The 21,411-nt window shown below is 36.7% G+C and overlaps 1 protein-coding gene across 1 annotated transcript in view; it reads left to right on the top strand.

Moving 5' to 3' along the window:
* The window catches only part of LOC308273107 (putative ATP-dependent RNA helicase DDX60), a gene marked incomplete at both ends in the record, with an annotated part of 94,393 nt that extends 76,689 nt beyond the window's left edge, over window positions 1-17,704 (top strand). The window contains 10 exons of the mRNA XM_080710224.1: window positions 532-636; window positions 2,525-2,725; window positions 2,875-2,979; window positions 3,242-3,383; window positions 6,017-6,138; window positions 9,012-9,159; window positions 10,432-10,574; window positions 13,388-13,539; window positions 14,111-14,173; window positions 17,605-17,704. Of these exons, the coding sequence (XP_080566350.1) occupies window positions 532-636; window positions 2,525-2,725; window positions 2,875-2,979; window positions 3,242-3,383; window positions 6,017-6,138; window positions 9,012-9,159; window positions 10,432-10,574; window positions 13,388-13,539; window positions 14,111-14,173; window positions 17,605-17,704 (1,281 nt within the window). The remainder of the gene's footprint in view (window positions 1-531; window positions 637-2,524; window positions 2,726-2,874; window positions 2,980-3,241; window positions 3,384-6,016; window positions 6,139-9,011; window positions 9,160-10,431; window positions 10,575-13,387; window positions 13,540-14,110; window positions 14,174-17,604) is intronic.
* Window positions 17,705-21,411: the final 3,707 nt, after the last annotated feature.

Below are 21,411 nucleotides of genomic sequence, written 5' to 3'. Positions count from 1 at the left end.
TATTCACATCAATTTTCATATTATTACAAAACATCAATACTCAAAGCAATGTTCAAATTTCATTAACATTATCATTATTATAACTAAAATCAAGAGGGTTAATGGCTTCAGTTTTGCCAGAGTCTTCCAGCCCTGCGGAATTCTCTTCCCAGCTGCGACCCTGTCATGCAGCAGGAATGGCTCTGCCTCTGCCAGTTATTATTACTAGAAAGATAAATAATGTAGGAAAAAGAGGTAGATAATGATGATTAGTTTAGATGGGGGTCCAGACATTTGAGCAGACAACTGAAACACCAGGACAAATGACTACTGGGGGGAAGGATATTTTGTGATAAGCAACTAGCATTGTAATGAGCTTGATTTCAGGATGTGTTTGTAAAATAGGAAGAATGCCAATGTGTCCAGTATCTACAGCATTTCCACTGTGATTTGACAGACAGTCAAGGAGTGTTTCAGGAGCCTTTTTGAAGGAAACACTTGCATTCTATTAAAATATGATTTCATGAGTTCATTCTTTTATTCTCTTTGTAGGTTGTGACAGCTACTGGAACACTTGCTTTGGGAATCAATATGCCTTGTAAATCTGTGGTTTTTGCTCAAAACTCAGTTTTTCTGGATGCTTTAAATTACAGACAGGTAGTTTATACATAACTATCTCAATGTATCGCTAAAATATAGCCATAAAGTAGTAAAAATGTGAACTATTAGTTGACAAGGATGCTACAATTCACGGTATAGTATACTCGGCATTCATCCCTGGCTGGCTACCATTTTGGGGTATGGTATAAGGAAAAACACATTAGTTTGGGATTATATGACTACTGCTGATCAGGTGTGTGGCCTTTGATGAGATAGCTCAACTATCTGATTCTCCTTTCCTATCTCCATAATATGGGTGACAGGCACTATCTCATCAGATTTACAAAATTAAATAAAGTGATTTATAAGAAAGGGGTTCTATAAACACTTGTTTTTGCTATGCTTAGGATTTTGCACTCTGGAGCAATGTTTGATGCATTTCTGTTCTTTGGTCCTGATGCACGATCAAGCCCATTTCATTACTCTTCTGTCGTGGTATTTGATTTTTGCCTTGCTATCCCTGTATCTACCATCTTTCATCATACACTCTTGGCCTTGTATTATTAAAATATTTTCCCTAATTCTCTATTTTACTATGTCCTTCAGAAAGTAGAGTTTGCCTTTGTTTAGTTACCCTGCCCAGGAACACTTGGCTAGTATTTTTGCTGGCAGCATCAAACCCAATGTATGAATGTTACCTAACATTCAGGTTTTTAAAGGGGGTCTTTTTTTTTTTTTGTCTTTTTGGACTGGGGGTTGAACCCAGGGCAATGCACTTGCCAGGCAAGTGCTTTGCCACTGATCTACATCCCAGCTGAACTTTCATGTTTTTATCAAAGCATTTCCTTTTCTCTCTAAAAACCTCTAATTTCTCACCAATTTTACCAGCCACTGTTGTTTTTATTTTCATGTGAACTCCTTTATAGTTCACCTTTGGGAATCTCATATTTAGGGTTCCAAGGCCAGGGTGTTAGTATACTTGGGTTGATGGACTTGGAAACTAAAATGCCAAGCTTACAGTCCTAGATCTTCCACTTTTGGTTTTTTGACTGTGGGCAAGTTTTTTATGCTCTCTAGGCCCCAGTTTCCACATTGTGCCATGAGGATAGTGATTATATATACCTCATATTTTGTAGTGCTTTTTGTATGTGAAAAAAATAGCACACTTTATGCACTTAAGTGAGAATTAATATAACCTCTGTGAAGAAATTTTTAAAGAATTATGCATTTAGCCGGGCGTGGTGGCGCACGCTTGTATCTCCGCGCATGGGAGGCGGAGACAGGAGGATTGCGCTGGTTCGGAGCCAGCCGCGCTGGCTTAAGAGACCCTGTTTCCAAATAAAAAAATTAATAAAATAGGTCTGGGAGTGTAGCCCGGAGGTAGAAGGGCTTCCAGGAACCCCAGTACCACCAAAAAAAAAAAAAAAAAAAGAATTATGCATTTAATCTCACTCGTGTATTTCCTCAATTTATGCAAAGATTTTGTTTTGTGCTTGTAGCTCAACACATTTTTGTTTTTTGTTGTGGGAGAAAGGGCAGGAGAGAAAGGAAGAGAGAGACAGAAAGAGAGAAGAGAAGAGAGAAGATAGGGAGAGAAAATTGGTAGAGTTCAGCTGTAAGCAAACTTGTGGCTATTATTTGTGATATATTTTATATATAATAATTATATTATCATACAAATACCTGGAATAATTAATGACATGGATTAAATTAAAACTACTAAAACTATACATTAAAACATTAAAACTATACATCTCTGATTTATCAACTCTTTATCATTCATGGTAAAATTTTGAAGCCTGACATTGCTGGATGTTCATTTCAGTTAATGTTTGAACATAGACACAATTTACTTGCTTGGCAACATGTAAAAATCTGAATTCTTACGCTATGATCGGAAAAATACTTAGGAGAATTTCACATTGTGATTCTATTTCGTTTCCAGATGTCTGGTCGTGCTGGAAGACGAGGTCAAGACCTGCTGGGTGATGTCTATTTCTTTGATATTCCATTGCCCAAAATAGTAAAACTCATAAAATCCAAAGTTCCTGAGCTGAGAGGACAGTTTCCTCTTGGCATAACTCTAATTCTGCGACTCTTGTTGTTGGCTTCCAAGGCAGACGACCCAGAGGATGGCAAGGCAAAGGTACCCAACGGGCATTGCCTGGGCTTTAGACTTTATCACTGGCCCGGGAAGTGGTCAGGTCCGCTGATCTTTTAGAAATCCGAGCAATGACCCTTCAGTTTCATTAGGTTTTGCTTAACATTGTGTGAGTAAAGTGTCCTTTTTTATAGGCACTGTCAGTGTTAAAGCACTCACTGCTGTCCTTCAAAAAACCCGAAACAGTGGAGATGTTGAAACTCTACTTTTTGTTTGCAATGCAGTTCCTGATGAAAGAGGTATGGTAACTTTTTTTTTTTAATCTATTGTGAAAGAAGGTTTTTGACTATTTAGATTTGTGACCTTGTTGAACCAATAGCAGTCTTTGGAAGTTCCTATTCAATGATTAATATTATTTATAATTGCTATAACTATCAAAGTTGGACCAGTTAACAGTTGCCAATCTTTCTTACAATGGCATTAAACACTTTAAACAGGCAGCTAGTAAGCTATTTATTAATCATGTGTTTGTCAAACTAACAAATTGTTTTTGTTCTTTAGGGATACGTAGATCAAGAGGGCAATCCGATGGGGTTTGCTGGACTTGTGTCACATTTGCATTACCATGAGCCCTCTAATCTGGTTTTTGTTAGTTTTCTGGTAAGAGGTCTTTTCCATAATCTTTGTCAGCCAACTATGAAAGGTAAGCTTGAGGTTTTAATATATAAGTATATATTCCAAAAATAATAACAGATATGCAGAAAGCTAGCATTTTGGGCATACGTTTACAAAGAAAATATAGTTAGTATGGAGATAACTTATAGATCTCCATATTAGATAAGCTAAAGCTGAATACTAATTACAATAGATTATGTGAAAGGGAGCCATGTTTTGTGACATCTTTTTTTTTTCTTGCAGTACTGAGGATTGAGCCCAGGGGCACTCTACCTCTGAGCCATACCACCAGCCCTATTTTTCATTCTTTATTTGGAAACAGGGTCTCACTAAATTGTGGAGGGCCTCACTAAGTAGTTGAGTTAAAAGGAAAATATTCTGGCTGCAAACCAGTGATCCTCCTGTCTCAGCCTCCCAAGTACTGGGATTAAAAGTATGTGCCACCATGCCTGGCCGTGACATCTGTTTTTAAATCTGAATTTCTTGAAAGTATTAACTTCAATAATTCCTAGCCTTCAGGATTTAGATCATATTGAATAATATACAATTTTTGGAAAATATTTTCTTCTAATCAAATATAATGTTTACTCACTACAGAAAAAAAAGGATGTAGGAAGGCAGTATGTTAAAAAAAATATTAGCTAGCTGGGCGTGGTAGCATATGCTTGTAATCCCCATACTTGTGAGGCAGAGACAGGAGGATCACACAGGTTCAAAGCCAGCCTCGCTGGCTTAAGAGACCCTGTTTCCAAATAAAAATATAAAATAGGTCTTGGAGTATAGCCCAGAGAATGGTTTCCAGGAACCCCAGTACCACCCCCCCCAAAATATATATATATATTAGCTGAGCATGGTTGGCACAAACCTGTAATTCCAGTACTTGGGAAGCTAAGACAGGAGTATCATGGTTTGAGGCCACCTCCAACAACTTAGCAAGACCCTGTTTCACACTAAATAAATAAAAGATAAAAATAAAATAAAATAGGGTGGGATCTCTTTCCAATACTGCAAAAGTCTAAACTTTTATTATCCACAGAAAATTAGTTTTAATACTTGTAAATATTTATTTCAATCATTTTCTCTGACTATAATTGCATAGTAAGTTGAAATAACTGGTATTAAGTTAATTATATAATCTAGAATCTTTTCCTTTTAACCATATTTCATTTTTGCCTACATCATATAAATTTTTGATAAATTCAATTTAACACAATTTTTATTAAAATCCTTTGATTTCAACATTTAAACAGTGAATCTCTTACACACTGGCCCTAAAATAATTTTTTCCTCTTGCAATATTTGTGATTTGTTGCTATATTTTAATGCCTGGTAAATTCAATGCCTTTCCATTACTTTATTTTCTACAATTAATTAATAGGAACACTCTACTTTGCTCAATACGTCTAGTTGCTATGTGGTAAAAGTGCATTGCTATATAACATAAGATTACTCAAAAACTTCTGTTTCCTTGAAAGATCTGTAAGAGGAGGAGTAACTTCGGGCAATAGAAAACAGTTTTGTTTACTGATGTGAGGATAGATATAGGGCATTGCAAATTTGAGTATGGAAATTTTAATAACTTTATAAGACATAATATAACTATCTTTATTTCAGGTAAGAGAAAGCTGAGGTACAGGGAACTTAAATAAATTTCCCTGGTCCCATCCTTTACGGTGGTTTTTTGTTTGTTTGTTTTTGTACTGGGCATTGAACTCAGGGGTATTCTATCACTGAGCTGCTCCCCTAGTTTTATTATTATTTTTTTAAATTTGAGATAGGCTTTTACTAAGTCATCGAGGCTAGCCTCAAACCTGCAGTCCTCCTGTCTCAGCATCCCACATGCTAGGATTACAGATGGGTGCCACCATGTGCAACTCTATTCTACACTTTTAGTAAGTCATGACCGAGATTCAAAGATAAGTGGTCTGAATCTAGAGCCCAAATTATTAAATCTCAAAACTTTTGAACTACGACAGTACGATATTCATGTGTTGTACAAAACAGAGTAATTCAAGTTGGCAATAACTTAGAAAAGTGAAGGAAGTTAAGGCAGGTAAGTGAAGCTGGGAGGCTGTTTGTGTGCTTAATTTTGAAAAAATTTCAAGCTATGTTAAGGAAGTTAAATATTGTTTGCAGGTATTGAGATGTCATCAGAAATTTGTGAGCAGTTGAGAGACATGATCATAAATTCTTTAAGAAGTCTAATTATCTACCAAGATAGACCAAAGTAAGGAAAAAATAGGCAATTGTGGTTGGAATGACTAGGATCTTAGCTAGGGTGAAGCAAGAATGAAAAACAGCACAGTTGAGAACAGTTGGCAGAGTTATTCCACAGTTGCTGTATTTGTCTCAAAGGTCTAATTTTATCTGGGGATGGTGCAGCACACCTGAAATCCCAGTACTTGGGAGACTAGAACAGAAGGATCGCAGGTTCACAGCCAACCTCAGCAACTTAGCAAGGCCCTGTTTCAAAATAAAAAATAAAACAGAGCTGTGCGTGTGGCTTAGAGGTAGAATGCCCCTGAGTTCAGCCCCAAGTATCACACACAAAAATATTAGTATCTCTGAAATAAAATGTAACTTTCAATTTAAACCTCATAAAATGGACAGACATATTTTCACCTTTTTCACCTTTATAACCAAATACTTTGTTTTGTATAGATTCAAAACATTTTTCTCAAGATGTTATGGAAAAGCTAGTATTAGTCTTGGCACATCTCTTTGGAAGACAGTATATTCCAGCAAAATTCCTAGATGCTAACATCAAGTTTTATCAATCAAAGGTAAAGTGAATGATCTATTAGTTAAGGTTTATTAGTTAAGGTGATTAGATTGTACCAAAAATGATTCCACAGCAGTAAGCTTTTATTAACATAGGATAATCAATTCACTTTATAAAATAACTCATTCTTTTTTTAACTAGAATGATATTTAATATGTAATTAAAAAGCCCCACTCTGTAAATCTCTCAGAAAGTTAAATGCCTTGAGGAAGAATGGGACAAAAATCTCATTCATGGTTTTAATTTGCTCATATCAAATAACAACATTGAGAGCCTAAAAAAAAAGATGAAAGTAATTATATCTGCAAGTCAAACAACTGTCCTTGAAACCCACAGTTCTTTCAGGACCTTTTTGCCTTGAGATACTGTGTTGTGAACTCTAATGCTTTCTCTGAGAAAATATTAGATTCTAATAGCCATCTAGAAAATCGTTCTTTGATTCAGAGACCAAAATTCTTTCCCAATTTTATCTGCAATATTATCTTTGGTCATAATCCCATATCATTTCTAATACTATTACTGGCAGTTAACTAGAATTTGAGAAAGTGTACTAAGCTGACAACCTCAGTGAAAGGGCACCAAGGAATAAAAAGAGAAGAGTTTGTCTATGCCTTCTAATCCCATAATGTTGAATAACAAATGTGCTCTCACAGAATGTCCTCTAGACTTCTGAGCACATTAGTCACTGAAATATCATCTTCACACTTCTTTACTACATGTGCATTCTTGAAATATTGTTTAATTTCTTGGTTCAAATAAGTTTATGTTTAACTTATAAAACAAAATATCTCTATTCTTAAAAAAGGTCATTATAAAAATAAGTATAATAGCTGGGCATGGTGGCGCACGCTTGTAATCCTAGCATTTGGGAGTCTGAGACAGGAGGATCACGGTTCGCAGACAACCTCAGCTACTTACTGAGGCCCTTTGCAACTCAGTGAGACCCTATTTTCAAATAAAAAGAATAAAAAACAGTGCTGGAGTTATAGCTCAGAGGTAGAATGCCCCTGGGTTCCATCCCCAGTACTGGAAAAGTAAATAAAATAAAATAAAATAAAAGAAAAGAAATAAAAGAAATATAATAAAAGAAGATTCTGATTAGAGACTTATTGCTTCTCTCTCGTTTTTGTAAATCATATTGCAAATTTTTTTACTTCCAAGTAAGATAGAGTAGAATGTTGTCATTCTTACTACAACAGAAAGCTTAAAAAAACTAGATATGCGAAGATTGCATTATAGCAAGAACTTTTCCAAGGTATGATAGAAATCTCTAACAGCTTTTGACTCAGAGAATTTGCCAATTCTCAAATGAGTTAAAAATTAGAGTTAGAGTATCCAGGTGGAACTTCAAGTGAAATTTAAAAAGCCTATTAAAGTTTTTGGTGGTGATATAGAGCTGGAATTAAAGACAAACATGTAGTGAGTTTCGTCACTGAAATTTGCTGGGTAACAGATCTGTATAAAATGTGTGATGCTTCATGAAAAAGCCTTAAAAAGCAAATAAAATCTACAAAGGATTATAACATTTATTAAACAGAAATATTGCTAGAGGAAAGCAACTAGGTCTCTTCATTTATATATAATAAAGGAACAAAAATATATGAAATAAAGAGAGAATAGAAAAAACACAGAACATCACTTTTTCACAAAATCTTTATCTCAGTCTGTTTGGAATATTAGAACATAGCAAAGACTAGGTGGCTGATAAGTAATAGAAATCTGTTTTTCACAGTTTTGGAAATTGGAAAATCCCACATCAAGGTATCTTGTAGGGTAGAGATGGCTATCTCTTTCCATGCCCAAACTGTAACCTTAATATCAGAAACTTCACAAAGATTGCGTAAAGGCTAATGGGGTGATGTGTGCATGTATGTCTATACAAGTCTCTTATCCCATTAAGATGGATGGCTGCAATGCATCAATAAAGAAATTAAAAAAGAAAATTAGAGATACATCTCTTTCATGAGTATAGGTAGAAAAATAATTTTATTCATTATTAATTTTTAATTTTTTAAATTTTTAAATTTTTATTTTTTATTTTTGGTGGTACTGGGGTTTCTGGAAGCCCTTCTACCTCTGGGATACACTCCCAGACCTATTTTATACTTTTTTATTTTTGGAAACAGGTTCTCTTAAACCAGCGCGGCTGGCTTTGAATCAGCGCGATCCTCCTGTCTCCGCCTCCCAAGTGTGGGGATTACAAGCGTGCGCCACCATGCTCGGCCATTATTAATTTTTAATCATGGTGATTCCAACTCTCACAGCCAAATGAGGTTCATTCCAGCCATGCAAACATGTTTATTATGTTGCTTGCTCTCCAAGGATGTCAGCAGATTCTTTGAAATATTCTTAAGTCTCATGACATTTGAGGGTATGCTTCTATTTAAAAGGTGATTTTGATTAAACAGTGTCAAAGCAAATTTTTAAGAGCAAAGAGTATAGTGTTTCTTTTTATAAATGCAAAGAGAAACACAAAGGAATTTTGCCTCAATTTCACCAATGAAGATCTGTAACCATGGCATTAGTAAGTAAATATATACCTATAGAATGATATAAGTTGTTTGCTCTTTCTAATTCCAACAATAATTCAGTTTTTTTTTTGGGGGGGGGCGTTCATTGCGGTACTGAGGATGGAACCCGGGGGCATTCATTCAAGCTATACCCCCAGCCCTATTTTTTTATTTTCTGTTTTGAAACAGAATCTCACTGAGTTGCAAGAGCTTCACTAAGTGGCTGAGGCTGTCCGTGAACCATGATCCTCCTGTCTCAGCCTCCTGAATGCTGTGATTACAAGCACGCACCACCACACCCGGCTCGAGAATTCAGTTTTTAAGAAGAGCGTATCAATCTCTCTGAAAAACCTTTGCCTTCTAGGTGTTCCTTGATGATCTTCCTGAAGACTTCATGGCTGCTCTAGATGAGTATAACATGCAGATAACAAAGGACTTTGCCAGTTTTCTACTAATTGTGTCCAAATTGGCTGATATGAAACAAGAATATCAACTTCCATTATCCAAAATTGGTAAGTTTATTTCAGTTGCATTGTGGAGCAATTTAAAAATAAATAGTCGCCTGGGAATACTTTATCGCAGGGGTGGGAGTTTGGCTCAGTGGTAGAGGACTTGCCTAGCATGTGAAAGGCCTGGGTGGGTTTTATCCCCGTATCCTTCAAATATATATATTTGTTATTTCAGAAGAAAACTGGAACCCCAGAAAGATTGGCCTGCCTTAGAATAGATTCCTTCTGCTTTCCAAAAAAAAAAAAGAAAAGAAATTGTGATTATATGAAATTAAGAATGTAGCGAGGAATGAAACTAAATAGATCCATTCATAAATAATATTGACTAAAGGCTGTCTTTGAATCAGTTCTAGAAAATAGAATAAAGACATCTGTGATATCAGAAAAAAATTAGAAACTAATTATGTCACTCTTTTTCTTCAGAAAAAAATATACTTACTGTTTGTAAACACCGACTGTAAGCAGATTCCCTGGGTTTAAACCCTGTCTCTGCTGCTATGGGCGGTGAGATCTTGGTAGAAATGACCCCCCAAATCATGCCTTATTTTTCTCAACAGAATATCAGAAAGACAATAACATTACCTTCTTAGTTTTGGTGAACTTTAAATGATTAGTATGTCTGAATACTCTAAAATAATATATACAATTAGTATTTTCTCTCACTTTTTTTTTTAATGGCTAGTAGATGGAAACCCTCCAAGGGGAAATAAATAGAAAAAAGCAACTGAGATACAGAGGAAAGCTTTGAGCTTTGGGTGTTAATATATTAGATTCATTATCCTCTAACATCTTCAATTGGACGAATTCAAGGAGGTGGAGCTTGTAGCTTCCTGAGCCGTATTAAAGTAGGAAACCGCAAGAGCAAAGCAGACAGTAATGGTGTAAACCTGTGCACAGTACAGGGGAGGAAGCTGAAGCCTTTGAATATTCAGGTTCACTTACAAATTAGAGCCCATGGTAACAAGAATTTTCTATTAAAAGACCATATAATTTACATTTAATTTTTTACTTCCTGTTGATCAAACCAACTAAAGTCGAATACACATTTTTATCATAGTGATACTAAAGTGAATAGCTCACGTTTATTCGGTGTGTCCTCTCTGAAGCCATGCTGTTCACTTTGCATGATACTTTTCACTCTGTCTTCATTGGGAAATCGTTTCTGAAGAGTCAAATGGCGGACTTATAGCATGGCGGACTAGAGCAGGTACACGAGAGACTTCACTATTTGGCTGATTTTTAAAATCCCAATCCATCACAATTTATTATGGTCAGAATTCACAGGTAAAGAATGTGAAGACTCCCAGCTCGTGTCTCACTTGATGTGCTGTAAAGAAGGAAGAGTTGCGGTTTCACCATTTGTTTGTCTCTCTGGGAACTTTGATGATGTTTTGCTTCAACCAGATGTTCCAAATCATGTAAGTGAAGACCCCGGTTGATGAACAAGCCTCCGCAGAGCTTTACTTAGTCTGCACGATGTCTTAGCATACACCACTGTCTCCGTCAAGAGTCTCACATTATAGTCCAGAGCAACTGACCACACAAAGGAAGGAAGGTTTATTTGCTCCCAATTTCTTGGAGACTCAGGGTTCAGTACATTGGAGGCTGGATCTGTGGGTCTCGGGGCATAGTGGGGGATATAGAGAGAGGAAGACCACATGGGCTCTGCTCCTCAAATCACAAAGGCCAGAAACAGCCAGCAGGCAAGGGGATTCAAAGACACAAGCACAGTCCCCAAGACCACACCCCTGGGGACCAAGTGTCTTCAGCCATATCCCGCCAGCCTCCAGTACCACTGAGGTATTATGAGGGATAATGGATTTATCTACCGATGAGATTGCAACCCTCCGACTCTACTATCTCAACCCTGAGCTCTTCAGGGGATATTCTATATCTGGCTAGCAACTGTTTTTGAAGAAGATGAAATTATGGTATACAAATGAGAAAAGATTGCACTGTAGGAGCGATAATTTTAGAAAGCATTATTTTCTGTATTTTATGTAGATGACTATAAATACATCTTGAAGCATGTTGCACAGGTAAATATCTGACTCATTATATACAATTTGCTAGTTTAGTGTGAGTTGTGATCTCTTACATATTTTTATTATTCATTAAAGTTTAATATAATACTAAATATGCATAGTTATATTTCTCTAAATAGCATGTAGATAAGCTATGAAACATAAAATTATAATGATATCCCTAAGAAGTGAGGACCCTCATGTCTATTTCATTTCCTTGTCTCCCTTTCTCTTTGCTATTCCCCAATGTTCCCTAAAATTCATTTTGCATCCTTCTTTTTAAAAGCGTAATATTACAAAGTCACTCTTAGACACCCCTCACCCCCAGTACTGGGGATGAAACCCAGGGGCATTCTACCTCCAGCCTATTTTTTTTAGTCTTTTTCTTTTTTGAAACAGGGTCTCACTGAGTTGCAGAGGGCCTCACTAAGTAGCTGAGGCTTTCCACGAACCGTGATCCTCCGGTCTCTGCCTCCTGAATGCTGTGATTACAAGCATGCGCCACCACGCCCAGGGCGCATTAGGCATGATTTTGAATTTTATTAAATGTGAAAAAGTATTCGATTATAGTCTCCTTAGAGTGTCTTTTTTTTTGATACTCAATGTGGTTGTCCCTAAGATTCATGCATATTATGAGATAAAACTCTTTTTTATTTTTGCTGCTTATAACGTTTCATAGTATAGAATGACCTGTTACTCTAACTGTTGTTAATAAATGTTTGGTCTGTTTCTAGGCTTCCCTATTATGAATGGTGTTAATATGAATATCTGAAGACATGTGTAATAGTTGCTCTTGGGTCTAGATTTTCTGGGTTAAAAGAATTTTCTATCTGGGTGCGGTGGTGCACACCTATAATCTCAGTATTTGGGAGGCTGAGATAGGAGAATTGCAGGTTTTAGACTAGTACATGGTAACTTAGCAAGACCTTATTTCAAAATAAAAGCAATTGAATGGGGCTGGGGGTTTAGCTTAGAGGTAGAATGCACCAGAGTTCAAACAATACCTAATACACACACATACACACACACACACACACACACACACACAATCACACACGTGCACGCGAGCGTGCCCCCCCACACTAGGTTTTTAGAGTCAAGAGAATAAAAATATTTAAATATTCAACTTTTGCCGGGCGTGGTGGCACACGCTTGTAATCCCCGCGCTTGGGAGGCAGAGACAGGAGGATCGCGCAGGTTCGAAGCCAGCCGCAGGCGCTGGCTTAGGAGACCCTGTTTCCAAATAAAAAAATGTAAAAATAGGTCTGGGAGTGTGGCCCGGAGGTAGAAGGGATTCCAGGAACCCCAGTACCACCAAAATAAGTAAATAAATAAATAAATAAATAAATAAATAAATAAAATATTTAACTTTCTAAGCTATTATTGATTTATTTTAGAAAGTAGGTGGATCAATTTATAGTCTCCTTTTCAGTACACTAGTTTCTATTGATCCCATAAAGTATAGTTTAAAGAAATGAACAGATGTAGAAAACTATTTATTTGCCTCCTTTTTTTTCTTCTTTTATGTTTTGCAGTAGTGGGGATGGAACGCAGGGACAATTCTACCTCTGAGTTATACTGCCAGCCCCATTTTGATTCTTTATTTTGAAGGTCTCACTGAGTTGCAAAGGGCCTCACTAAGTAGCTGAGGCTGTCTGCGAACCGTGATTCTCCTGTTTTAGCCTCCCCAATGCTGGGATTACAAGTATGCGCCACCACGCCCATCTTTTCTTCCTCTTTTTGTTATGTTTCCTCCCTATTTTTTAATTTCAATCACTGAATTCTAAAGATCATTAGGATTGTTCAGTTGAACTTTTCTTGTGACATCAAGTCCCCAGCTCTCTGGTACTCTTTGTAAAAGCTAGTCCTTGCCCTGATAAGAATAGTAACAAAAATTTAAATGAGCTTTCTTTTCTCTCCTACTCATTCTTGCTATGAGTCTAGTGGTCAGAGGGTTAAACTTGCCATCGGTGGAAGCAATGATTTTGTGGGTCCTTCTCCAAAATCACTTAGGATGGGGTCACCATGGTGTGAGGAAGAGACCTCCTTCTTCATCAAAAAGAGCATGCCCAGTACCAGTATCCCCCCCCCCATAAAAAAGAGCATGCTAAAAGCACTGATGGCAACGTGTGACAACAAGGTACAATGTAAGGAACTGCAAATTCACTTTACACATAACTAATAAATCCACGATTGTATTTTTCCAGGTCATTATGCGCACAATTGGTGTCAGTTACACTCAAGCACCCCTTCTGTGGCCACAAAAATTTGACGGACAAGGCAGAAGAATGCCACTAAATGCTTACCTGCTTGATTTCTACAAGCATGGTTCCTTGGTGGGATTAGTTCAGGACAATGGGTATGTTCGCTCATCTCTTTTTTCCCCATCTGATAAATGAGTTTAATGAATTTAGGAATTTAAGAAAAAACCCATTTCTATGTTTCAAATAGGGGTGAATCATGCTAAATATATTAGAATTTTTTCCTTACAGACTAAGGGTAAGAGTCAATAATGCCTTCTATATTATTGGTGTTTGTGGTTTACCAGCAAAGTTTTGGCACTTAGGTCAGCTTGATTGACCTAAAAATGTATTCGAAAGACCGCCAATATATTGTTATTTATTACCATCCTATTTATTCACTACTAGATATTTTTAAGCTGAATGACAAATAACAGCCATAACATGCTCTCTAATATCTGAGAGGAGGGTAGATAGGTGTGAATTAATCTGAGGCAAATAGGTGGGGAGATGGACACACCAAAGGAGGAGTCGAACGCACATTTTGCATAAAAGTCTGAACAAAATCCTTAACTTTAAAAATGTGGAGCATGTTTGTTTTTAAAATCTGCTTTATTATTGTAAAGTTGTTGTTGCATTAGTAGATAATGCTTTCATATCATTAATTTTCAAAATTTTTTTCTGATTCAGCCTACATGAAGGGGATGTTTACCAGTTGTTGAAAGATTTTGTATGCACCATTAAATCTATCAGGTATGTTAAATCTATCAGGTATTTTAAATACAAGATCAACGTTTATATCTATATGTAAATGTTGATCTTGTATTTTAAATAATTTAATTTTAATTTAAAAAATGTTGTACTTTCTGAGTCAGAGGTTCAAGAGGCCACTGAACCTTGTACATTTCATGCATTTCAACTTCCCAGAGGGTCTGCACATCTTTCCCTCCACATCTGGCTGCATGTTTTCTGTAGTAAAATTAATTCTAAAGCCCATCTGAGATTAAGTTCTTTTTCAGTCAGCATTATCACTACTTTAGTACAAGGTGCCTAATGATCACACCTTAGAGGAAGGAAGATTATTTGCTTACATTTCTGGAGATTTCAGGGGTCCAGTCCATGTTAGGCCAGGTTACATGTGCAGAGCTCAGGGCATGGGGGCTGGAGGCAGAGAAAGCACAAGTGGAAGGACTCTGCTCTCATGTTGTGAAGACCAGAAGCAGAGAGAGAGAGAGAGAGAGAGAGAGAGAGAGAGAGAGAGAGAGAGAGAGAGAGAAGAGAGAGAGAAAGAGAGAGAGAGAGGACACAAAGGAAGGAGCGACCATATATAATTCCCAAGGCTACACCTTCAGGGGCCTCTTCTTAGCAGCTAAGCCCTACTTTTATTTTGGCTTCCTTGTCTCCATGAAGTCTAGGGTACATTCTAAATCTAATCCATGTAAGTTCCATCCAGACTATAAACTCAGCCCTAAGCACTATGCACCAACCTCTCTGAGCCTGGATCCTAATATTCTTAATTGTGACAAGCAGTGTGTGTCAAATTCATAATACTTCAGAGGGCCCTTGAGGGGGTCTATCAGATCTCTAGTTTCTGTCAACTTTTATAATCTTGAATCTCTTGCTTTATCCAGTTTTTATTCACCAGGATTTATCAGTGTTTGATCTTTTACTTTGGCTTCTTCCTATTTTCATTTTTAACAGAACCCGCTGGGCTCCCCAGAAATAGCATACTTTGGTTATCCCCAAACTTCGTTTTCCCCAAACTTTGGTTTCAGTAGTCATCTAATACTACCTAGTTAAATGATCATCTTTCTAAAACCTCAAAGCTGAATGCACTTCAATACTTTATGGGAATTCCTTTTTTCTGCCATAGTAATTTTCTATAGATTTCTTTGTTATTAGGTTCTCATCAACTAGGTCACTTTTTTTATTTCTTTGACCTGAACTGGATCAAGCCCATTTGAAATTCATATACAGAGAGAAAAAATTGGGGAATGCTAGAAGAGAAAGAGAAAGGGACTAGTTTGTTCATCTAGAGTACTCTAGGTAGAATTTTACTTGAATGTTTTTAATATATCTGAGTTATAATCTCTAGAGATTGGATAATGGTATAATTATCCAAGTTATAATCTACAGAACATTGCAAAATCTTCAGATGCTTTGGAGCTGTGTCCAGTACTGGGCCTAGGAAAATTATCCATATAGTATTATAAAATCACAGGAATGAACAATGGTCTAATGTTCTGGGATAGGCTTCAAGATCACTGTGCTAACATATAGACCAGGGAAATTGTAATAAGAATGGAAGAAGATTCTGGGTTGTTATAAGCAAAAAGGGAATTTGGATTTATATCAGGAAGGTTTCTAATTGTCACATGTGGAATTAATGCTTAATATATTGAGCATTATTTTATAGACAGGACATAAGCATGAGTGTGGCATCGATCCATGGTTTATGTTACAGAGCTGTCTCAAAGTCTCCAACAATAATGCAGGTGAGAATGAGCGAAAGTTTGAATTAAGGAAATAGAAGTAACAACGCAGGAGAGCAGTTAGAGAAATATGTATGATGTGAGGTTCAAAGAAATGGCTAATACATTTCATGCAATTGGAAAAGATGTTCAAAGTTTCTAAATTAGTTAACAACACATGTAGGAAACATAGGGAGAAGATGAAGCTTGGAGGTGAGAACAAAAGGACAGTGAGGTAGAATATCTACATGCCTTGGGCTCTCTGAGGACATAATTCAGAAAAAATGTCCAGTAGTTATAGGTCTGTAATTCAGAAGAAAATTCAGCTCTGTAGATACAGATCTGATTCTTCTTGGTAACAGGTCAGTGGAGATATTGGAAGAGAAAAAAAAGAATGGCTAAAAAGATATGAGATCCTGCCAGGAGTGGTGGAGCACGTTTGTTATCCCAGCATTCGGGAAGCTGAGACAGGAGGATTTTGGTTCAGGGAAGGCCTCAGCTACTTAGGCCCTTTGCAACTCTTTGAGACCCTATTTCAAAATAAAGAATATAAAAAAAGAGGACTGGGGTTGTAGCTCGAAGGTAGAATGCCCCTGGGTTCCATCCCCAGTATCACAAAAAAAAGAAAGAAAGAAAGAAAGAAAAGAAAGAAAGAAAGAAAGAAAGAAAGAAAGAAAGAAAGAATAAATGAGCTTCTGACTGTTTCCAGGCTTTGGCCCCCCCCCCAGCTGCATTGCATTTTTTCATTCATAAATTTCTCTCCTTTCTTGTTCCTTAATGCTGCTCTAACAGATTCCTAAAGATGTAATGGTGTAAACTAACACACACTTGTTATCTTACAATTCCGAAGGCCGCAAGTCCAAAATGCGTCTCACTGGGTAACATCAAGGTGTCAGCATGGCTTTCTTCTTTTCTGGAGGCTCTAGGGGACAGTCTACTTAGTTTTCTTTTCTAACTTGTAGAGGCTGTGGCATTCCTTGGCTCATGGCCTTCTGTTTTGAAAGCCAGCGATGGTCAGTTGAGTCTCACTTTGCAACACTCTGACATTAACTCTCTTTTGCCTCCCTCTTCCGTTTATAAACATCTTTGGGATTACCTAAAGTCTACCTAGGTAACCCAGGATGAGCTCCTTACTTCAAAGTTAGCCAATTAGCAACTTTTCTTTTTGCAATTGTAATTGTCCTGTGCAGGAACAGATTCATAAATTTGAGAGGAGTAGGATGCAGACAGCCTTGGAGAGGGGCATCATTCTGCTTCACCATGTCCTAGTTTTAGTATTTTCTCATACATATAGGTAACAAAAGGAATATTGTCCTCTCTATAAGGGTAGCTGTTTGTAGGTTTCAGCATATCCTGGACATAGCAGTAGAAAAAACACAAAGTGATTCCTTGAGATGTACGGAGAAAAGAAAAGAGACTTGTGTTGCACTATTGAGGTCAGGAAGCGTCAAGTGTAATGGAATCTGGTGACCTTTCAAATATTTATGGTAACAGAGGAATTTTATGGGAATTGTCTTATTTCCTTTTTGTACAAATTTTTATGAATAAATATGTCCTTGTCATTGTTCCTAGTATTTTTAAATATTATTTCATCATCTGGTTTTAATATTACTTCATCATTTACTTCTTCCAACTCAGAGAAAATTTTTCTTATAATAGTCAATGTCTCACACATACATACATATATACATATATAATTTTTTCTATTTGCAGTGTTTCCTTGCGTGAACTCTGTGAAAATGAAGATGACAATGTTGTGTTAGCATTTGAACAACTAAGTGAAACCTATTATGAGAAATTTTATAAAGTCTAAAAACAAAATTCATGCAGGAACCACTTTAAAATCTTGCTGCAAATGTTTTACAGTAAGTCATATTTTGACTCTCATGCATTTTTGACAGAAAAACATACATGAGTCAAAGAGATGGTAAACCTGCCATGTTCTGAATATCCTCATAAAAATATTACTTAGTATATTTGAATTTTGGATTTTTTTTATAGATGATTAACAATGCTCACCTCCTGGGAATATGGAGGATTGTATTTAGAAAATGCAATGATTTTGTATGTCTGGAGAAAAATGCTTTACGCTGTGAGGCCTAAACAAATATTACATTTTAAATATATTTCTCTACGCTGTCAAGATTTGTAAAATATTATTAAGGCTAGAAAAAAGATTTGTGGTATTCTAAAGGTAAAATGGATTTAAGTTTTAATTATCATAAATGGTAGTACCTAATTTAGAGATATAGCTGTTGAAAGTGTAGTCTAGTAAACAAACTACTACTTTTTAAAAATGCAGATGAGAGTTCTAGTATAAATTTTGTGACACTTTAAGAGTAAACACAGAGCTGATGATTTTCTTTGTGTTTATTGTATATGATTGGAAAAGCAAAAATAAAGTGGAATGTTAAATACTTTACTATTGGCCTCATTATGTGAAGTCTATGCATCTATCAAGCCATATTCACACACTTCTACATAATCTGCATAACAGTTTATAAGCATTTTCCTTCTAACGAGTGATCAATATCCAGAATATACAAGGAACTCTAGTGACTGAACAGCAAAAACCAAATTATCTGATTTTTAAATCAGAAAAAGATCCAGAGATATTTCTCAAAAGTAGATACACAGATAGCAAAGGCATATATATTAAAAAATATACTCATCACTAATAATAAGCAAATGCTAAACAAATCCACAATGAAATATTTTCTCACATGCATTGGAATGGCTATATATATATATATATATATATATAGTAAATATTGGAGAGGTGGCAGAGAAAGGGGAACTGTCTTACACTTGGGTGGGAATGTGAATTAGTACAACCATTATGGGGAAAAAAGTATGCTGATTTCTCAAAACACAAGAAATAGAACTACCATATGACCCAGCAATAATCACACCACTAGGTATATATCCAAAGGAAATGAAATCAATATGTCAGAGAGACATCATCAGCACACTTTATTGTAATACTTTTCACAATAGCCAATGTATGGGATCAAATGAGGTGTCTATGGACAAATAAAAATGGGTAATAAATGTATAGACTACATTTATGGTGTGTGTGTGTGTGTGTGTGTGTGTATGTGTGTGTGAGAGAGAGAGAGAGAGAGAGAGAGAGAGAGAGAGAGAGAGAGAGAGAGAAAGGATGGAATGTTATTCATAAAATATGAAATTATGGAAATTATGTCATTAGGAGCAATATGGGTAGAAATGGAGAATAGTATGTTAAGTGAAACAAGCCAGGTACAGAAAGACAAACACTTAATGTTCTCATTTATATATGGAAGATAAAATTTTGATCTTGTAGAAGTGGAGAGTAGAGTAGTGGTTCTCAGAGCCTGAGAATGGAGGGAGGATAAGTAACAGGTATAGGTTGTGGTTGGTTAGGATGAATAACTTCTATTTCAGGTTTGAGGCCAGCATGTAGGAACTTTGTGAGACCCTGTTTCAAAATAAAAAAATAAAAGGGTCTGGAGTGTAGCTTGGTAGTAAAAAAAAAAAAATTCCTGGATTCAGTCCCCACACAAAAGAGAAATAACTTCTAATATTTTACGGTACCATAGATAACAATGGTTGGCAATAATTAATTGGACATTTCAAAATAGTAATATAGAGAGGATTTTTAAATATTCCCAGCACAAGGAAATGATAAATGTTTCAGATGATGGACATAGCAGTTACCCTAATCTAATCATTACACATTGTATACATGTATTAAAATGTCACAATATGCCCCATAAATATGTTCAATTACTTATGACAACTAAAATATATTTAGATAATTAAAAATAAAAACATATATAGATATTGGTATCATTTATTTATGTTAATGTCAAACTATTTGAAAAAAATCAAGCCTCTCTGTAATTTCTACATACATGTTGGAATGATTTGGGCCAAGATGTGGACACAATCTCATTCCAAATGAGGGTTCCTGTCACTTTGTAAAAATAGACTGGAAGAGACAAGAAGAGGAGGCTCCTGTGCAGTCAAGATGCGAGGTGTCCATTGATTGAATTAAGTTAGCTACAGTAGAAAGGAAGAAAAGGTTCAGCTTCAAGGTAAGAGAAAAATGAAGGAGGATCTAGGTTTTTGCTTAGTGATCATATGTTATAAATAGAGTTTCCTTTGTAGGATTTTAATAATCAGTCCAACATGTCTATGGAAATATATCTAAATAGCTTAAGAAATGATTTATTGCACTCAAACATCCCAGAAGAGGGAGGAATGGCCACCATGCAGGTAGCCATTTGGAAGAATCCCCAGAGAGTGGTGTACTCAAACAAGTAGGTTAAGATTGTTATAGCGTGACCACCAGAGAAGACCACTCAGGCTTAGTTTAAGCTGAATAGGAAGTCTTCATTAGTCAGCGGGTGACTACACCACAGGGTGTTTAGTCCCAAGTGCAGCCCCAAGCCCTTTCTCAGGGCTCCTTTTATACATGAAAATCAGAAGCTCAGGAGTAGAGTTTAGGTTCTCACAGATATGGACAATTCCTAACAGCTTCTTTCAGTGGGTGTGCAAGTCAAGCAGAAAGTACAGAAACCAGGAACAGCCTTGTGTAAAAGATCAACAACCTATGTTAGTCCCTTCTATTGTCCATCTTTGTGTGTGTGTGTGTGTGTGTGTGTGTGTGTGTGTGTGTGGTACTAAGGCTGGAATCCAGTGGCCTTCTACCTCTGGGCTACACTCCTAGACCTATTTTATATTTTGTTTGGAAATAGTTTCTCACTTAATTTGCTGAGAGCCTAAATAGCTCAGGCTGGCTTCGAATCTGCACGATCCTCCTGTCTCAGCTTCCTAAATACTGGAATTACAAGCGTGCACCACCATGCCCAGCATATTGTCTGTCTTTTTACTGTTTTAAGGATAGAAAGTTCCTAACAGCCTGTTTCCCTGCAAATATAAGATAACCAGGGGTTACAGAAGCCAAACGGGGTTCTGCGTGACTAGCAAGGCACCTGGTGATGAACGTTAGTTCTCAGGCTGATGAACATTAGGTCCGTGGGGTCACCTAGGGCAACATCACCGAGTTACTGAAGCTCAGGCCTATGCTCATTTTATCACAAGATAACAGAGAAAGAGAAGTAAAAAATCACATCTTTTGTATCTCTCACATCTGCTCTGTGTGGGACATACCTTTTAACGCAAGCCATTTACAACTCGGCCTCACTCTTTGCTTCTTGTTTTCTCTATTCCTGGAGACCAACTGGAAGCAAAACTGTAGTGTCTTACTGAAAGCATGCCTTCTGCCTTAGGCACGTGCATGGCTTTTTAAATTCCCCAATACACAATGATCCTTTAGAATGCTCTCCACTCTCTCTTCCTTCCTTCCTTCCTTCCTTCCTTCCTTCCTTCCTTCCTTCCTTCCTTCCTTCCCTTCCTTTCCTTCCCTTCCCTTCCTCCTTCCTTCCTTCTTCTCCTTCCTTCTCTCTCTCTCTCTCTCTCTCTCTCTCTCTCTCTCTCTCTCTCTCTCTCTTCTTTCTCTCTTTCCTGTGGTACCTC

This window comes from Muscardinus avellanarius, assembly GCF_963383645.1.
Source record: "Muscardinus avellanarius genome assembly, chromosome: 14".
In the NCBI taxonomy this organism is placed as follows: domain Eukaryota; kingdom Metazoa; phylum Chordata; class Mammalia; order Rodentia; family Gliridae; genus Muscardinus; species Muscardinus avellanarius.
Note: the sequence above shows the minus strand (reverse complement) of the source record. Positions and strands in the feature narration are given on the sequence as shown.